This window comes from Tribolium castaneum, chromosome 8 (genome assembly GCF_031307605.1).
Source record: "Tribolium castaneum strain GA2 chromosome 8, icTriCast1.1, whole genome shotgun sequence".
Taxonomy (NCBI): domain Eukaryota; kingdom Metazoa; phylum Arthropoda; class Insecta; order Coleoptera; family Tenebrionidae; genus Tribolium; species Tribolium castaneum.
Genome location: NC_087401.1, coordinates 14,732,388 through 14,747,417, shown reverse-complemented (window position 1 = coordinate 14,747,417; position 15,030 = coordinate 14,732,388). Strand labels below are relative to the sequence as shown.

At 36.5% G+C, this 15,030-nt stretch overlaps 3 protein-coding genes across 3 annotated transcripts in view; 1 reads left to right on the top strand and 2 right to left on the bottom strand.

Annotated features, from left to right (window-relative positions):
- Positions 1–2,788, bottom strand: part of LOC662012 (uncharacterized protein) — a 63,469-nt gene extending 60,681 nt beyond the window's left edge. Inside the window, exon 1 of the mRNA XM_008196470.3 lies at positions 2,551–2,788. The gene's annotated coding sequence lies outside the window, so the exon portion shown is untranslated. The remainder of the gene's footprint in view (positions 1–2,550) is intronic.
- On the top strand, positions 1,639–9,741 carry LOC661551 (lamin Dm0). The gene is made up of 3 exons (XM_967702.4): positions 1,639–2,455; positions 6,728–7,731; positions 9,247–9,741. The coding sequence occupies exons 1-3, from the start codon at positions 1,820–1,822 to the stop codon at positions 9,368–9,370; spliced, it is 1,764 nt and encodes a 587-aa protein (XP_972795.1). The 5' UTR covers positions 1,639–1,819; the 3' UTR covers positions 9,371–9,741.
- Positions 9,742–10,086: 345 nt separating this feature from the next.
- Positions 10,087–13,545, bottom strand: Pho (pleiohomeotic). Its single transcript, NM_001170891.1, has 5 exons — positions 12,929–13,545; positions 10,964–11,149; positions 10,692–10,914; positions 10,523–10,642; positions 10,087–10,472 (listed from the first exon to the last, which is right to left on the bottom strand). The coding sequence occupies exons 1-5, from the start codon at positions 13,377–13,379 to the stop codon at positions 10,367–10,369; spliced, it is 1,086 nt and encodes a 361-aa protein (NP_001164362.1). The 5' UTR covers positions 13,380–13,545; the 3' UTR covers positions 10,087–10,366.
- Positions 13,546–15,030: the final 1,485 nt, after the last annotated feature.

The following is a 15,030-nucleotide window of genomic DNA, read 5'->3' as shown; positions in this document are numbered from 1 at the left end:
GCACCTTGTAAACTAGTGCAATGTTAGTTGCCTACATAACGCCGGTTTTTTTGGATTAAAAATTTTACGTTTTCTTCTAAAAAATATTGTTAAGCGAAATCGCCCAAAAAAAAACACTGTTTGTTTCAATATCGTAATAAAAAACTTAAAAATATTAAAAACAATACCATTTACGATCTAATTTACTGAATTTTTAATTTATTTTTGATAAAAAATTTAAGAATAATTGCATGTCTTTTAAGAAAACATTAAGATAATATCATAATTACGTAATCTGAAAATTTTTAAGCTGATTTTTTTTCAAAATAAAAAAATAATAGCACTGTTACATTGATCAAACTTGATTTTTCGGATTATTTTACAAAACAATTGCGTTTATTGCTGAAAAAAGGCCAAAATATTTAATAAATTCCGAAATAAACTCAATTCAGAACTAAATTACTGATTATCAGCCCAGTTTGACAAAACTATTTAAAAAAATTTATATTAGAGAAAAACTGATTTTTGACTTAATTTTGTAATTTTTAATAAGAAATCCTACGAAAACAATTGTTTAGAAGTAAAGCTGTTTAGTAACTTGAAAATTTTAAATAATAATCAATATAGTCGTTAATAAAACATCTAACACTAAATATTGCATTTAATTTTCAAAAACTTTCATTCAAATTTTAAATAGTATAGTATGTTGAACACTCATTTTTGACCAAATTTCAATAATTTTTAGTTTAATTTAGTCGTTAAACTATTAAAAAAATTCTCTTTTAGCCTAAAAACGCAAATAAATAAAGGCACGAAGAAAGAAATAAAACTTTTTTTTATTTTCCTTTTCTTTTTTAGTTTTTATTGACATTAGTTTGGAGAATTCCCAATTTGTGTCGTTTTAAATGGTCAGGGAATTAAAGTAATCTCATTTCTACGTAATTTTAGTTTCAATTGTTCAAAAAAAAAAAATAAATAAAAAATAGATCAAACTTGAAAATTTTTCATCTTATTTTTAATCAAATTTTATAAAACAATTGCGTTTCAGGCCGACAAAAAGCCAAAACATTTAATACAAATCAAAATAAACTCCTCAATTCCGACAAAAAATTGCTGATTTTCAAATTTGTTTATCAAATGCACTTTAAAAAAAATCCATTAAAAAAATTTTAAGCACAAAAAAAATTAAAAAAACGTATTCAAATACATAAAAACAGCAAAAATTAAGTAATTTTCAATGTAATCTTAACTGAAAACGTGCTGACAAAACGTAAAATAATGTACACTGACGAGCAAAAATAATGGGTCACATTTCACATTTCATTGTCAAAAAGGATAAGAAATTCCACACGTTTAGGTCAAAATTTTTTGCTCACTGTGAGTTTTTCATTCTCCTTTGAATGAAAGTTTTAGAAAAAAATCAAGTTTTTGCAACGTGTCTATTAAAAAATCTAACACCGTTTGAATTAATATAAGAAACAAATAAACAATAAAAGCCTTTTAAATTTTTTGATTTTGTTTCTTATTAATCAACTCAATTTAGGAATTCGTAGTTTGGGTCGTGTCAGAGATCAAAATTAAGAAAAAAAAATCAAATTTGGAGCCGTTTTTGCCACAACGCGCAGCGCCTCTGTCGGCGCCTATCTCCTCGACGCCATTACAGGTCCCTGTAATCTTGCCCCACCTATTTACATTTTACTGTATAAAACCGTTAAACCGCTTGTCGGCGACTCTCCTATCATCGCCCAAAAATAGTCGTGATAGTTTGTATCAACCTCGGCGGCATTTCCCTCAAAAACCTCGCGAAAAATCAGTGTGTTGTGTTAGTGCATAGTGTGCTATGGCATCGAAATCGAAAAGAAGCACGACGCCGGCATCGCAATCGGTGCCGGCGCGTCCCTCCAGCCCCTTGAGCCCCACGCGCCACTCCCGCATGCAAGAAAAGGCCGATTTACAGAACCTCAACGACCGGCTGGCCATCTACATCGACCGGGTCCGGTACCTGGAGGGCGAAAACAGCCGCCTGACCCGCGAGGTGCAAAAGACCCACGAGTCCGTCACCCGGCAAGTCACCGACATCAAATCAATGTACGACAGCGAGCTCACCGAGGCCCGCAAACTCCTAGACGAGTCCTTCAGAGAGAAGGCCAAGCTCGAAATTGACACGAAGCGGCTCTGGGACGAAAACGAGGAACTCAAAGCCGAGTTGGCCAAAAAGAGCAAGGAGCTGGTCCTGGCCGAGAACTCGGCCCGCATTTGCGAAACGAGGTGCAACGAGCTCCAGATCAAGTTCAACCAGGCCAATGCCGACGCCAAGAAGGCCCTCAGCGGCCTCAAAGACTTGGAGAAGGAGAGGGACAAGTTGCGGAAGCAGTGCGAGGAGTTGAGGAAGCAACTCGAGGAGGAGTCGCTAGCCCGGGTTGATGTCGAAAATCATAACCAAACTTTGAGGGAGGAACTCTCGTTCAAGGATCAGGTAGGCGCTGGGCATTTCGCCGAAATTGAATTCGCTCAAGTTTTACCGTTTTGTCGCGAAAATGCGTGCAAAAGGGGACAAAAAGACTCACTTACCGTTTCTCCCGCCGAGACGCCAAGCAGGGGGCACTCAGAAGGCGTAAAACGGCACTTGAGACACACAACACACACACATGACGCGCACCTGTCGGACTGTTGTGGTGGCCGCACTGGCCCCAGCCTACTAAGTTTTGCACTTTTCGGGAGAATTTTAATGTTTTTATTTACATTTTTTGTGTTAATAATCACTCAGGTCCCGAGTTTGTGTTAGTCACAGTTGTTTCCGGTCACATTCTTGACATTTCTTGCAACAATTACCAATTAATTCGGCACTTTGATTAGTTTTCTGAAGTTGGCACCGGCGTCCCAAAAATGGAAATTTCGCCCGAATTCCAGGAATAATTGTGTCAACAGCCGTAAATAGCTTTGAGTAATTCAAGGTCATGGTGCGATTAATATTTTTCGAATTCTCAAAATCGATATTACAATTTTATGCAAATTAATTCCACACTTGGCATTTGACAAAATGTACAGTCGGGCAAAGTGAAAATGACGACTTTAACGCCTACTATAAAAACGTCGCATTTTCTCCCAAAATTAGTTGTTATACCTAAAAAAATCTTAGCCAATGTAACTTATAGTTTCGATAAGAGCTAATCTTTAGTAACTATTTTACAATTTTATCAATAAAAAAAATATGTTTATAGATTTTTATAAATTTATTTCATAAATCATAAACAACGGTCTAAGTCATGCATAAAATAATGGTTTGTTAAATCAACACTTTTGTTTAATTAATTAAATGAATGAATTAAATCTTGAAACCGTTTGCACGTCTGCCGGGGCTGGTTGATTGGGGCCCCATTTCCACCATGTCCGACTGTACCTATGCGTTGGTCGAACGAAACTGTGTCACAGACGGCGATAAATTGACCGACTTCGAGGCCTCGACATGATCTAATTCATAAAAATAATAATTTCTAATTTTGCTCGGTTTTCCTCATCGCACAACGATTTTGTAACCCCTTCTGATAATTTATCTTTTTATTATTAGCGTGTTTTATCTTTGTGTACACTATATCTATTTTTGTATTCCCCCCGAAGCGACGACTGGTACGTGACGTCACTTTATTACACGGTCGATGGGTTCGTCGCAATGATGTCATCGTTTATTTTTGTTTTTTGGGGAAGCCCACACGTGATTTTGTTTAATTTTGTTAATTATTACATAATTAATAGCGGAAGTGGTTGAGGTATCGTTCTGATAAGATTTGTGTGGCGGCCTTGGTTCAGCAATGGCATGACATCACTTTCTTTTAGAAAAGTTTGTAGAAAACGTAATGTTTTCATCCTGATTTATGGTTAAATAACGAGGACACGCCTACTCTTTTTCATTTACACCTTTATGTCGACACTTAAGACACATGGCCAGAAATGAAGAATGAAATAATTTGAAATATTTAAAGATGACATCATGCCTAAATATTTGATTTAGCATTCTATTTTTTACATAACTTTAAATTCTAGGACATTGCATTGAATTTTATAATTTAATGTTAGATTACACGAGGCGAAAGTGGCGATAAGAACTTATTTCGTGTGTAAATATTGCGCCAGTTTATTTATTTACACTAAAAATTGGATTTCTTGATAAAATTTAGAAAAATCCATTTCTGGAAAAAATTATGACACAGACGGCAATAAAATACTGAAATTGCCAAGGTTTTGACCTATTTTGCGTCTCACCTTGTTTTTACTGCAGTATTTTCTATCGTAAACAAAAGGTGCAGGGTGATCAACAATGGCTGTTTAAGTTGGCAACAAAATTAAGAAATTTTTTTGTTTGACAGATAATTATATTATAGGTTATGAAATGTCAAATGTCAAGCGGTGCCTTATCTCCTAATCTACTAACAGCCGGAAGTTACTCCATTTGTACAAATAAAATTACCAACTCTTTTTTTTTTAATTCACATTATGGCGATTACGTTGGTGCCGAACTTTTTGCTCTTCGCCGTAATCGGCGTTTTAAAACTTGAAAAAACCTGAATCTTCTTCGTAATCAGCGTTTAAAAATAGATTTAAAAGCACAGTATCATTGCAATCGGCATTTTTAAAGTGAATAATAGGGAATTATTTAAATTATTTTTCTTGAAATTGGAACAAAAACTAAAAAAAAACATTTGAATTCACCTAAATTAATTTTCTATCCAATGACAAAACACTAGAATTCGCCCCGATTCCGGATTTTACACTACAAAAATCGATGTAATTTTTTGGCTAAATTTGGAAAATGACATTCTAACTCTTCTAGTTTCGTTCTTAAAACGTTTAAAATAAATTTTATTGCGAGATCTTGCCTTGATAGTCACACAGTTGTGTTGATTTTCTTATGGCGATTACGACGGTGCTCTAACTCCAATAATTCCGCCGTAATCGGCAGTAAAAAAGTGAACAACTTAAGTCTTTATAAATGGATTTTTTGCAAAGCATCGTTCTGATAAACACACCGTTGTATCGATTTTCAAAGGCGATTATATTCTCGCGCTTAATAGTTCCGCCGTAATCGACCTTTTAAAAGTGAACACTTTAAATGCGTTTTTTTCGAAAACTATAAGACTTAGAACAAAAATTAAAAAACGAATACAATCCACTTTTAATTCTCTATCGATTGACAAAACACGCAGTTACTTCAGTTACGGTTATTTACAGAGATATATTTTATTTTATCTACACCAAAAAATTGATGTAAAAAGTTAAATATTCCAGGACTTTTACTTTCTCAAAATCATTAGAAATGGATATTTTGCAAAATATCGCCCTGATATTCACACCGTTGTATAGTTTTCCCTTTGGCGAAAGTTTCGCCGTAATCGACCTTTTAAAAGTCAACACTTTAAATGCGCTTTTTTTGGAAATTATAGACTCTGGACAAAAATTAAAAAAAACATTATTATTCACCTCTAATTCTCTATCGAATGCCAAAAAATTTGGAGTTACTGTGGTTACGGTTCCGGCTGCAGATGCATATTTTGTTTTATACTAAAAAAAAATGACGTAAAAACTAAATATTTTAACACCTCTGCTTTCGTTTGCAAAATATCGTCATGATAAGCACACAGTTGTATATATTTTCTTGTTAGACGATTAATTTCGTGCGCTAACTCGAATAGTTCCGCCGTAATCGGCTTTTGAAAAGTTAATACTTTAAACGCTGTTTCCTCGCAAACTACAAGACTTAGAAGAAAAATTAAAAAACTATTACAATTTACTCTTAATTCTCTATCGAATGTGAAAAATACGGAATTGCTTCAGTTACGGTTGATTACAGATATATAATTTATTTTACCTACACCAAAAAATTTATGTAAAAATTTTAATATTCCAGGACTTTTACTTTCGCAAAATTATTAGAAATGGATATTTTGCAAAATATCGCCCTGATATTCACACCGTTGTATAGTTTTCCCTTTGGCGAAAGTTTCGCCGTAATCGACCTTTTAAAAGTCAACACTTTAAATGCGCTTTTCTTGGAAATTATAGACTCTGGACAAAAATGAAAAAAAACATTATTATTCACCTCTAATTCTCTATCGAATGCCAAAAAACTTGGAGTTACTGTGGTTACGGTTCCGGCTGCAGATGCATACTTTGTTTTATACTAAAAAAAAAATGACGTAAAAACTAAATATTTTAACACCTCTGCTTTCGTTTGCAAAATATCGTCATGATAAGCACACAGTTGTATATATTTTCTTGTTAGACGATTAATTTCGTGCGCTAACTCGAATAGTTCCGCCGTAATCGGCTTTTGAAAAGTTAATACTTTAAACGCTGTTTCCTCGCAAACTACAAGACTTAGAAGAAAAATTAAAAAACTATTACAATTTACTCTTAATTCTCTATCGAATGTGAAAAATACGGAATTGCTTCAGTTACGGTTGATTACAGAGATATAATTTATTTTACCTACACCAAAAAATTTATGTAAAAATTTAAATATTCCAGGACTTTTACTTTCGCAAAATTATTAGAAATGGATATTTTGCAAAATATCGCCCTGATATTCACACCGTTGTATAGTTTTCCCTTTGGCGAAAGTTTCGCCGTAATCGGCATTTTAAAAGTGTATACTTTAAATGCGTTTATTTCGGAAACTATAAAACTTTGGATAAAAATTTAAAAAATATGAACTTGTTAGCGAGATGTTTGTCAAAAATAGATTTTTTTGCAGGTCTTCCAGAAGGAGATCTCGGACACGCGCACGCTGCGCCAGGTGGAAATCAGCGAGATCGACGGCCGTCTCGCCGAAAAATACGAAGCCAAGCTCCAGGAAGCCCTCCAGGAGTTGCGCGACCAATACGAGGGCCAAATGGCAAGCAATCGTCAAGAGATCGAAATGCTCTACGAGTCAAAAATCAAAAATCTCCAAGACGCCGCCAACCGTCATTCCAACTCCGCCGGAAACGCCCTCAACGAACTGCGCCAAGTGCGCAACCGCATCGACACCCTCACCAGCAAGATAACCGAACTGGAAAACGAAAATTCCTCGTTGCAAAATCGCTGTCGCGACTTGGAAAAAATCCTCGAAAATGAGCGAATGCGTCACGCCGAGGACTTGGCCGCTTTGGAGAACGACCTGGCGCGCCTGCGCGAGGAAATGGCCAATCAGCTGCAAGAATACCAGGACTTGATGGACATCAAAGTGAGCCTTGACACCGAGATCGCCGCCTACCGCAAACTGCTCGAGAGCGAAGAGGCGCGACTCAACATCAAGCCGCACGGCTCGCCCGAGCCGCATCAAGTCGCCCGCGGAAGCTCCCAACGACGGACACCCGTCCGCGTGGGCGCCAAGCGCAAGCGGACGATGCTCGAGGAGAGCCACGAGCAGAGTTTGAGCGACTTTAGCGTGAACAGCAGCTCCAAGGGCGAGATTGAGGTGGCGGAAGTGGATCCGGAGGGAAAGTTTGTCAAGCTTCATAATAAGAGCGGCCAAGAGGTGGCGCTCGGTGGCTGGACGGTTACACGGAAAGCTGGCGATGCGGAAACACTTTATAAGTTCCATCGGTCGTTGAAAATTGAACCGAATGGGTATGTGACCATTTGGTCCGCCGACCAGAACAGGGAACATGAACCACCCACGAATCTGGTGATGAAGGGACAGAAGTGGATGGTTGCCGATAATATGACCACGACTGTTTGCAATAATAACGGAGATGAAGTCGCGGTGTCTGAAAGGTTAGTGCACAGTTCTGGTTATTCGAGGTTTTTTAGGCGATAGTTTTTCGTTGGTTAAGTAACACGTTCTTGTAAGTGCACCTATTATTACTGAGGCGCTTCTACTTAAGAGAAGATTTGGTTTCTGAATGATTTCAAAATTTTTTGGTCACCCTGTTGATATCTTCGGTTACTGGGCTGTGAGAAAAAATGTTGGCATGATTCTAAATTAAGTTGGCAAGCTTGACTGACATGCCAAACAACATTTTTACAAAGATAAGTTGTTATTATTTGAGATTCTTGTTTTTTTTTTGAAATTTAAATTGGCAAGCTTAAGAGTTGTCAATTTACATCACAGACAGTTGGCAACATTTCCGTATACCGGAAGTATAAAATAAAATGTTATATGCAAAATTTTGGTATTTTTTGACGATTCGGCAGGAAAAATGAATCAGATTAAGTTGGCAAGTTTGAGATGTTTCAGATTTTCGTAGTTGCCAATTTAATTTCAAGCAGTGATTTGTGTTATGCCACGTTGGTAATTTATTTTATCAAAAGTAACTTGATCATGAGACAAGAAATGTCAATTTATATCTAATTGCTGCCAAGTTATTCTGATTATTATTTTTTATTTTGAGTAAAGTTGGCAACATTTCCTTGTGTACCAAAAAAAAACTCACCATTTTCGCATTCTCTGACATTTTGAGCGAGAACAATGTGTCAGAACCATGGACTGTGATTCTAGAATTGGCAAGCCTGAGAGGTTCAAACATCGTTGCCAACTTACTCGAAATCACATCTCACTATGATTAATAATTTTGACAATCTAGTGATTTTTATTACATCACGGTGGCAATTTTCTAATTTTTTTTATTCAGTTGAAAAACACATTTTTTTTTTATATAAAGTTGGCAAAATTCCCGGAAAAAATTGAACGAATGTTCAATGTTAAGTTGGTAAACTTTGATTAGTAAATTGGCAACATTTTCATATATTAGAAAAAACAAAAACTTTTGTCACGTCACGTTGGCAATAGATTACGTCATAATGACGTTAACACGCTACGAAATTTTGACATTTTCTACAATAATGGGGATAATTTCATAGCCTTCTTATTTTGGTAAATTCTGGTTGATGAAATTTTTTTTACAAAATATTCTTGTAAAAATATTAATATTTTTGTGATAAAATCAGTGGCAGATTTGATAGAAAGAGCGAAAAATACTAGTCACAAAATGAAAGACAACCAAATATTGTATTGTTTTCGCAGCTACTAGTCTAAATATTTGAGATTGTTCTAGTCGTCCGTCGGCATGTTTAGAAACCAAATCTGCTGTTTAGCATAAAACTAATGTATTACCTTACATAATAATCCTATATTTTGTATTAATATAATAATTAGAGTGCGTTCTATATATTTTATGATAATCTTTTGTCTAATGAATAAAATACCAGTCTGAAAGTGTGAATTGTTTATTTTAACGTTCACCACCTGATAACATCACCGACCGACCGTCTTCTGTTTTTCTTTTATAGAGTTAAAAGGCAGCTCTCGAGTTCGGTTTTAAGGCATAGGGAGGGTTTTCTCGGTTCTGGTTCTGAAGAATTGTATCACCAACTCGGGGATCCCCCAAGCGAGGAGAAGTGCCGGATAATGTGAAAAGTCTACCACTAGAGGGCGAAACGGTGCCATTTTTTTCTCCCAAACGCGAGACTAAGACGGCCGTGTTTCACGGCCAACTTTGAGATTTTTATCCGGCTTGTCGGACGGATAAACGTGTCGAAATGGGGCCGCTGTGTTTATTTTAAGGAATAATTGTCTTCATAGAGTTTGTTAAAGCTAGAGATTTTTGATATATTTTTTAATTTATATAAGTATTAGGTGACCTTCAAACTTGGTGCAGTTTGTAAGACTTTTCTCTTATTTTTAAACTAAGCATTTTTATACCAAGGATTGTCGCTCCTGGTTTAGACGTAAGTTTTGGATTCCTTTTGTATTTTTTCTGTGTTCAAATAAATACTTTAATCTAGGGTTTTTCGTTTTTTCCTGATTTGTCAATTTGTGCCTTATAGTTTTGTATTTCGTGCATGTTCGTAAGCTTTAATGTAGGTGAAAGATTTTCACGTTTTAAAATTTAATAAAGTATATTTTCACCAAGCTGTTTTATTCCTTTTAGCGCTGATGTCATGATTATTTATGAGTGACGTCACGAAACGTAAAACGTTGACATTGCGTCTATTTTTAGAAGTGACCTCAATCATTCATTGAAAAATAATTCATGACATTCAATGAACCGGTGTTGTAATAAATGCGAGAATTACAGATTCCTGTAATTGGCCCACTAGACCTACAAGGGGTGTAATAAAAGTCGCCGCTATTGGAAAATTATTTATTCATTTCTTATGTACATTAGGAAAAGATGTTGATATATTCTTAACAACTCACTGAGTTTGTTTTAGAACTCGCTTAATTAAAATAATTTAGATAAATACACGTTAACTGCTTTTGTAACAAAACTAATTACCTGAATAGAATTCAGTCATTGTACTCGTCGTAGAATTTCAAAAAAATCATGTGCACAATAGCTAATTTGGTTAAAAATGAAATCGTGGATAACTTGATTTGAACTTCAGTCAGTACCACCAACTTGACGCCTTAATCCGTATAAACAATATATTCAGGATCGGTGACTTCGACTTGCACGAACTGCGACTGCAACATTTGCATATTATTCGTATTTCGTGCCATATTATTCCTAGATCTGGAAAAAATCCCTAGTATTTCCACTTAGTTTTTTTTTACATTACTCACTTTGCTTTCGCATGTGTCAAAATATGACTTTTTAAATTAGTTGATTGTGCGAATTTTTTATTGCACCCGTCGAACGGGCACACATATGGCCTATCACCCGTGTGTATCCTGACATGCGTCCTGCAACCGGCAATAAATCAGTGCTGCCAACCCAAATTCCGCACCCAACCTTAAATTAAAATCGAGACTAAACCTCTTGCCACACCCCTCGAACGTGCACTGGAACGGTTTTTCCCCCGTGTGTACCAACTGATGTCGCTTCAATTTACTAGATTCTACGAACGCTTTGCCACACTCTGCACACACGTGCACCCTGGGCCCGTGTGTGTGTAAGTGTTTGCGCATTGCGGAATTGTCTCGGAACATTTTATTACAACCTTTGTGTGGACAAGCTGCAAGCAAACGGTAGTAAAGAGCACGAGGCGAAGCCGAGTGCCAAACCGATAGTGCGGTCAGTGGTGTCTTGATTCGGTCGCCGCACGCGGGGACTCTTAAGGCCGGGTCGGGCGAATTCTGCCAATTGTTTCGGGTCGGAGAGGTCAAGGCCGGGAATGCCGTCGGCGGGGATTTTCTTGCCGCTCATGTACTCCGTGTAGTCGGGGTCAGGTTCCGGGTTCGAGCCCTCATCTGGAAAAAAACTGTCTCTAGGCCGCCCTATACAACGTGGTTCACAAAATTACACGGGGCCTGCGCCCGTATTCCTACAAACTCGACTTAAAAATTTCAAAAAATTGTTTGTTCACCCCTCAAAAAAAATATATTTTACAGTCCCTTCCATTAGCTTATCCCGAAATAAAATCATAAAATTTTTTGAGTAAGACCCAACCTATGACGTATAGGCATATATTATACAGGGTCGCTAATAAGTATTGATACAGCTAAGTATTTTTCTTATGTGTTCTTTTTCAGTTAAGAGTGTTATTTTAATAACTATTATTAACTTTTACTTTTTTTTGGTCAAAGTTCGGGCGGCAAAGTCTAAGGTAAGATAAAAACAACACTTCTAAAGTTATAAAACTTTTATTAGTTCGATAATTTTTAAAATAAGGTATGCACGTGTTATATTACAAAACTCAAATAAAAATATTCTTCTTAAAAATATAAAACTTGAGCCTTTTTACCATTTAAAAAAAAATCAAGCTAGCCTTGTATTCTTAGAACAAATGGCGATAGAAATTTAATAAACATCTGAGATTCTAGAATTTATATATTCTTAAATATTTACCAAATTTCAATAAGTTTTGATAAATAGTTTTTGTAATATTAAACTATATCCATACCTTTTAGAACCCTGTATGGTTAGGTCAGGTCAAGTCAGATAACTATTGGGGATAAAATTCTTCACTTTAAATGCTCACCTTATCAGCTCTTACTTTTTTATTTTGCATTTTTTTTATTTAAAATATTTATTCCATTTTTTACAAAACCACATCATAATTTTTTATCTGTTGCAATCTTTTAGAAACGATATATGAATGGGATATAATCCAACCACCCATATTTATTACTTCAAAATCGTATTTTTTTTTAATTTGTTTTGGATACACATTTGTTTTTTGTGTTTTTTTTAATTTGTTTGTTATTGTAAAGTACTAACCTATCAACAACTGAACACATTTTAGTTATACGATATCTGAATGGTGTTCTTCTTTTTTATTCTTTATTTTCTTTATTTCTGAACAATTTTTGTATCTTCTAAATTTTTTGTATCGGCCTTGGTTTTGGAATAAAAAGATTATTGAAAAAAATGCATTCAATTATTTAATTATTACTTATCATAATTGTAATTAATAATTTCTCCATAACGACAGTGTAAATTTTAATTAGCTATGTTGGGTAGAAATCGAACGATTTTTATAAATTGACAAACTTGTGAAAAAAATACATAAAGAAATAAATAAAAAACCAAGAAATGGGCAAAGGTCTAAAGTTATTATACCCCGTATATTCGGTTTGGGGATTTTAGGGACGCGATTGGCACCTGGAAAATTACTAGGACGGACGATTTTGGTAAAAACACGATTTTTGGTCAAATTCCGGCAAGGTTGTGCCCAAATCGTATTGGAAATTAATAAAAAATCGTTAGCGCACAATTATTTCGCTTTAAATGTGTGTTTTGGGTCGTTTTTGTCACAATTTGGCGGCTTCAAGGTCACCAATGTCACGCTTGTTCCCCAGTTTGGGGCTTGGAAATGCTATTGGGGCCCCATTTGGGGCCGCGGGGGCGTCAATTGTGGGCGCTAGGCCCCGTTTTTTGCAAATTTAGTCGCACTTTTGGCGGTTTAGTCGCGGCCGCCATACTGTCCACCATAATAAATAAGATCGGCCATGACAAAATATGGCAGAATGTTGGTGATGGCGTCCGGTGTGTGCGGTTTTCGCGTGTGCGGTGCCCCCTTGACTTACCGTCGCTGGCCCCCGAGGCCCACATCGTGACGGAGAACTCGCCCTCCATCGTCTTGATCTGCACTTGCTTCTGCTCCCACTTGCGCGGCTTGGTCTCGTGCACGTCGCCGAGGAGCATTTCGTTGTCGCGGCGCGCGAGGACGCCCCGCTTCGCCGGCGACTTGCGGCGCTTGGAGGGCCCCGGCGCCGCCTCCACGTAGAGGTCGGCGGCGTCGGGCACCGGCACGTCGTAGATGTTGAGCGGGTCGCCCGAGTCGTCGATGATCTCCTCCTGCGCCTCGAGGATGATGTCGCGGCCCTCCAGCGACTGCATCGAGATCATGGGCTCGCCGCACTCGACGATCGTCTCGACGGTGTCGGAAATGTCCACCGGCATCGACTCGATCTCGACGCATTCCTGGATATCGGGCTGGATCTCCACCTCGCACATGATGTTCTGGTGGTCCGCCATTGCAACGGGGCTGGCTTTTGTTTATAAAAGATGGTCGCGACAAGATGGCTACGCACTAACACAACAATGGCGGCACGAGAACGAACGATAACGGCGATTTCTCACGTTCGAAGAATTTTTACACGAGTTAAGAGACACCAAAGAGGTTTTTGGCCCGTTTTGCGATGAGGGCGACGCGAGGAAGCCACGCCGGGACGTGTGTCGGAGATTGCGAGAGGAATTACGCCAAACAGCGACATCTAGCGGCCAGCGGAACGAAACGCACGAACAAGATAGCCGGACGGTACGGAATTATCAGTATTATCATAAACCTCATTTTTACGAAAAATTGCGCGATTTCGAACAATTCGTAACGCAAAAACGCCCGAAACGTAAAATTATTCGGTAAAAAGCGGGGACCGGTGTTACAGTTCTCTACTATTTCGTCTAGCGCATTGGTCGCAAAACGCGTTCATCGGATATCGTCACGTCATACTGAGTCAATTTTCAAAATTTTGTTTTTATACGTCAGCTGGCATGTATCAAAAACAACACGAGATAAAAATCACTGGTATTACACTTAAATTTTTCAAAAAAGTTAAAAGAACTACGTGGAGGTTTAGAGCATTCTTGCCAGGAAAAAAAGAAATAGGGATGTGGTAAACAATAATTCTTAGAAAATGAAGGGAATAAAGGAATTATTGGTTTGTGAAATGAAAAAATACAACACAAAAATTAGTTTTTTTCACTTGGCCTTAAATAAAATGTACCTACCTTCATATGGCTTCTGCGCTGGCTACTGTTTGTAGCAAGATATTAAAAAGAAATAAGAACAACACCATTAAAAAATCTTTATTTGCATGAAAGTTACAATAAGCGGCTTTTATCAATATTATATAAAATAAAAAATACACAGTAGGTTGCAATGAATGGCACTCAAATTATTATATTTAACACCACACAAGATAAATAGAAAAAAAAAGAACCTACCTTCATATGGCTTCTGCGTTGGCTACTGTTTGTAGCAAGACATTAAAAAGAAATTAAAAACAAAACCAATAAAATAAATCTTTATTTGCATAAAAGTTACAATAAGCGGCTTTTATCAATATTATACAAAATAAAGAATATACAGTAGGTTACAATAGATGGCACGCAAAACTATTAAATTCAACATCTCACAAGATAAATAGAAAAAAAAAGAACCTACCTTCATATGGCTTCTGCGTTGGCTATTGTTTGTAGCAAGATATTAAAAGAAATCAAAAACAAAACCAATAAAAAAATATTTATTTGCATAAAAGTTACAATAAGCGTCTTTTTTCAGTATTATACAAAATAAAGAATATACAATAGGTTACAACAGATGGCACTCAAAACTATTAAATTCAACATTTCACAAGATAAATAGAAAAAAAAGAACCTACCTTCATATGGCTTCTGCGTTGGCTACTGTTTGTAGCAAAAAAAAAACAACACCAATAAAAAATCTTTATTTGCATTAAATTTAGAGCTAGCGACTTTCATCTTTTTTTGTCTTTTAAAGACAAAATCAATACGTGACAATAAATTATTTGAGTGTTTTATTTTATTTATAGTTACTGTATTTAAAATGTGTCACCCAAAATATCACTTTTTATCACCTCATTTAGAGCCGGTTTACACAACATTT

Excerpts from the sequence above, each read along its gene's own strand:
- LOC661551 (XM_967702.4), top strand. The coding sequence starts at position 1,820 with ATGGCATCGAAATCGAAAAGAAGCACGACGCCGGCATCGCAATCGGTG. Across the intron at positions 2,456-6,727 it reads AACTCTCGTTCAAGGATCAG|GTCTTCCAGAAGGAGATCTC; the intron begins GTAGGCGCTGGG and ends ATTTTTTTGCAG. Across the intron at positions 7,732-9,246 it reads GAAGTCGCGGTGTCTGAAAG|AGTTAAAAGGCAGCTCTCGA; the intron begins GTTAGTGCACAG and ends TTTCTTTTATAG.
- Pho (NM_001170891.1), bottom strand. The coding sequence starts at position 13,379 with ATGGCGGACCACCAGAACATCATGTGCGAGGTGGAGATCCAGCCCGAT. Across the intron at positions 10,643-10,691 it reads AGTCTCGATTTTAATTTAAG|GACGCATGTCAGGATACACA; the intron begins GTTGGGTGCGGA and ends TGCCGGTTGCAG. Across the intron at positions 10,473-10,522 it reads TTGACACATGCGAAAGCAAA|ATCTAGGAATAATATGGCAC; the intron begins GTGAGTAATGTA and ends GATTTTTTCCAG.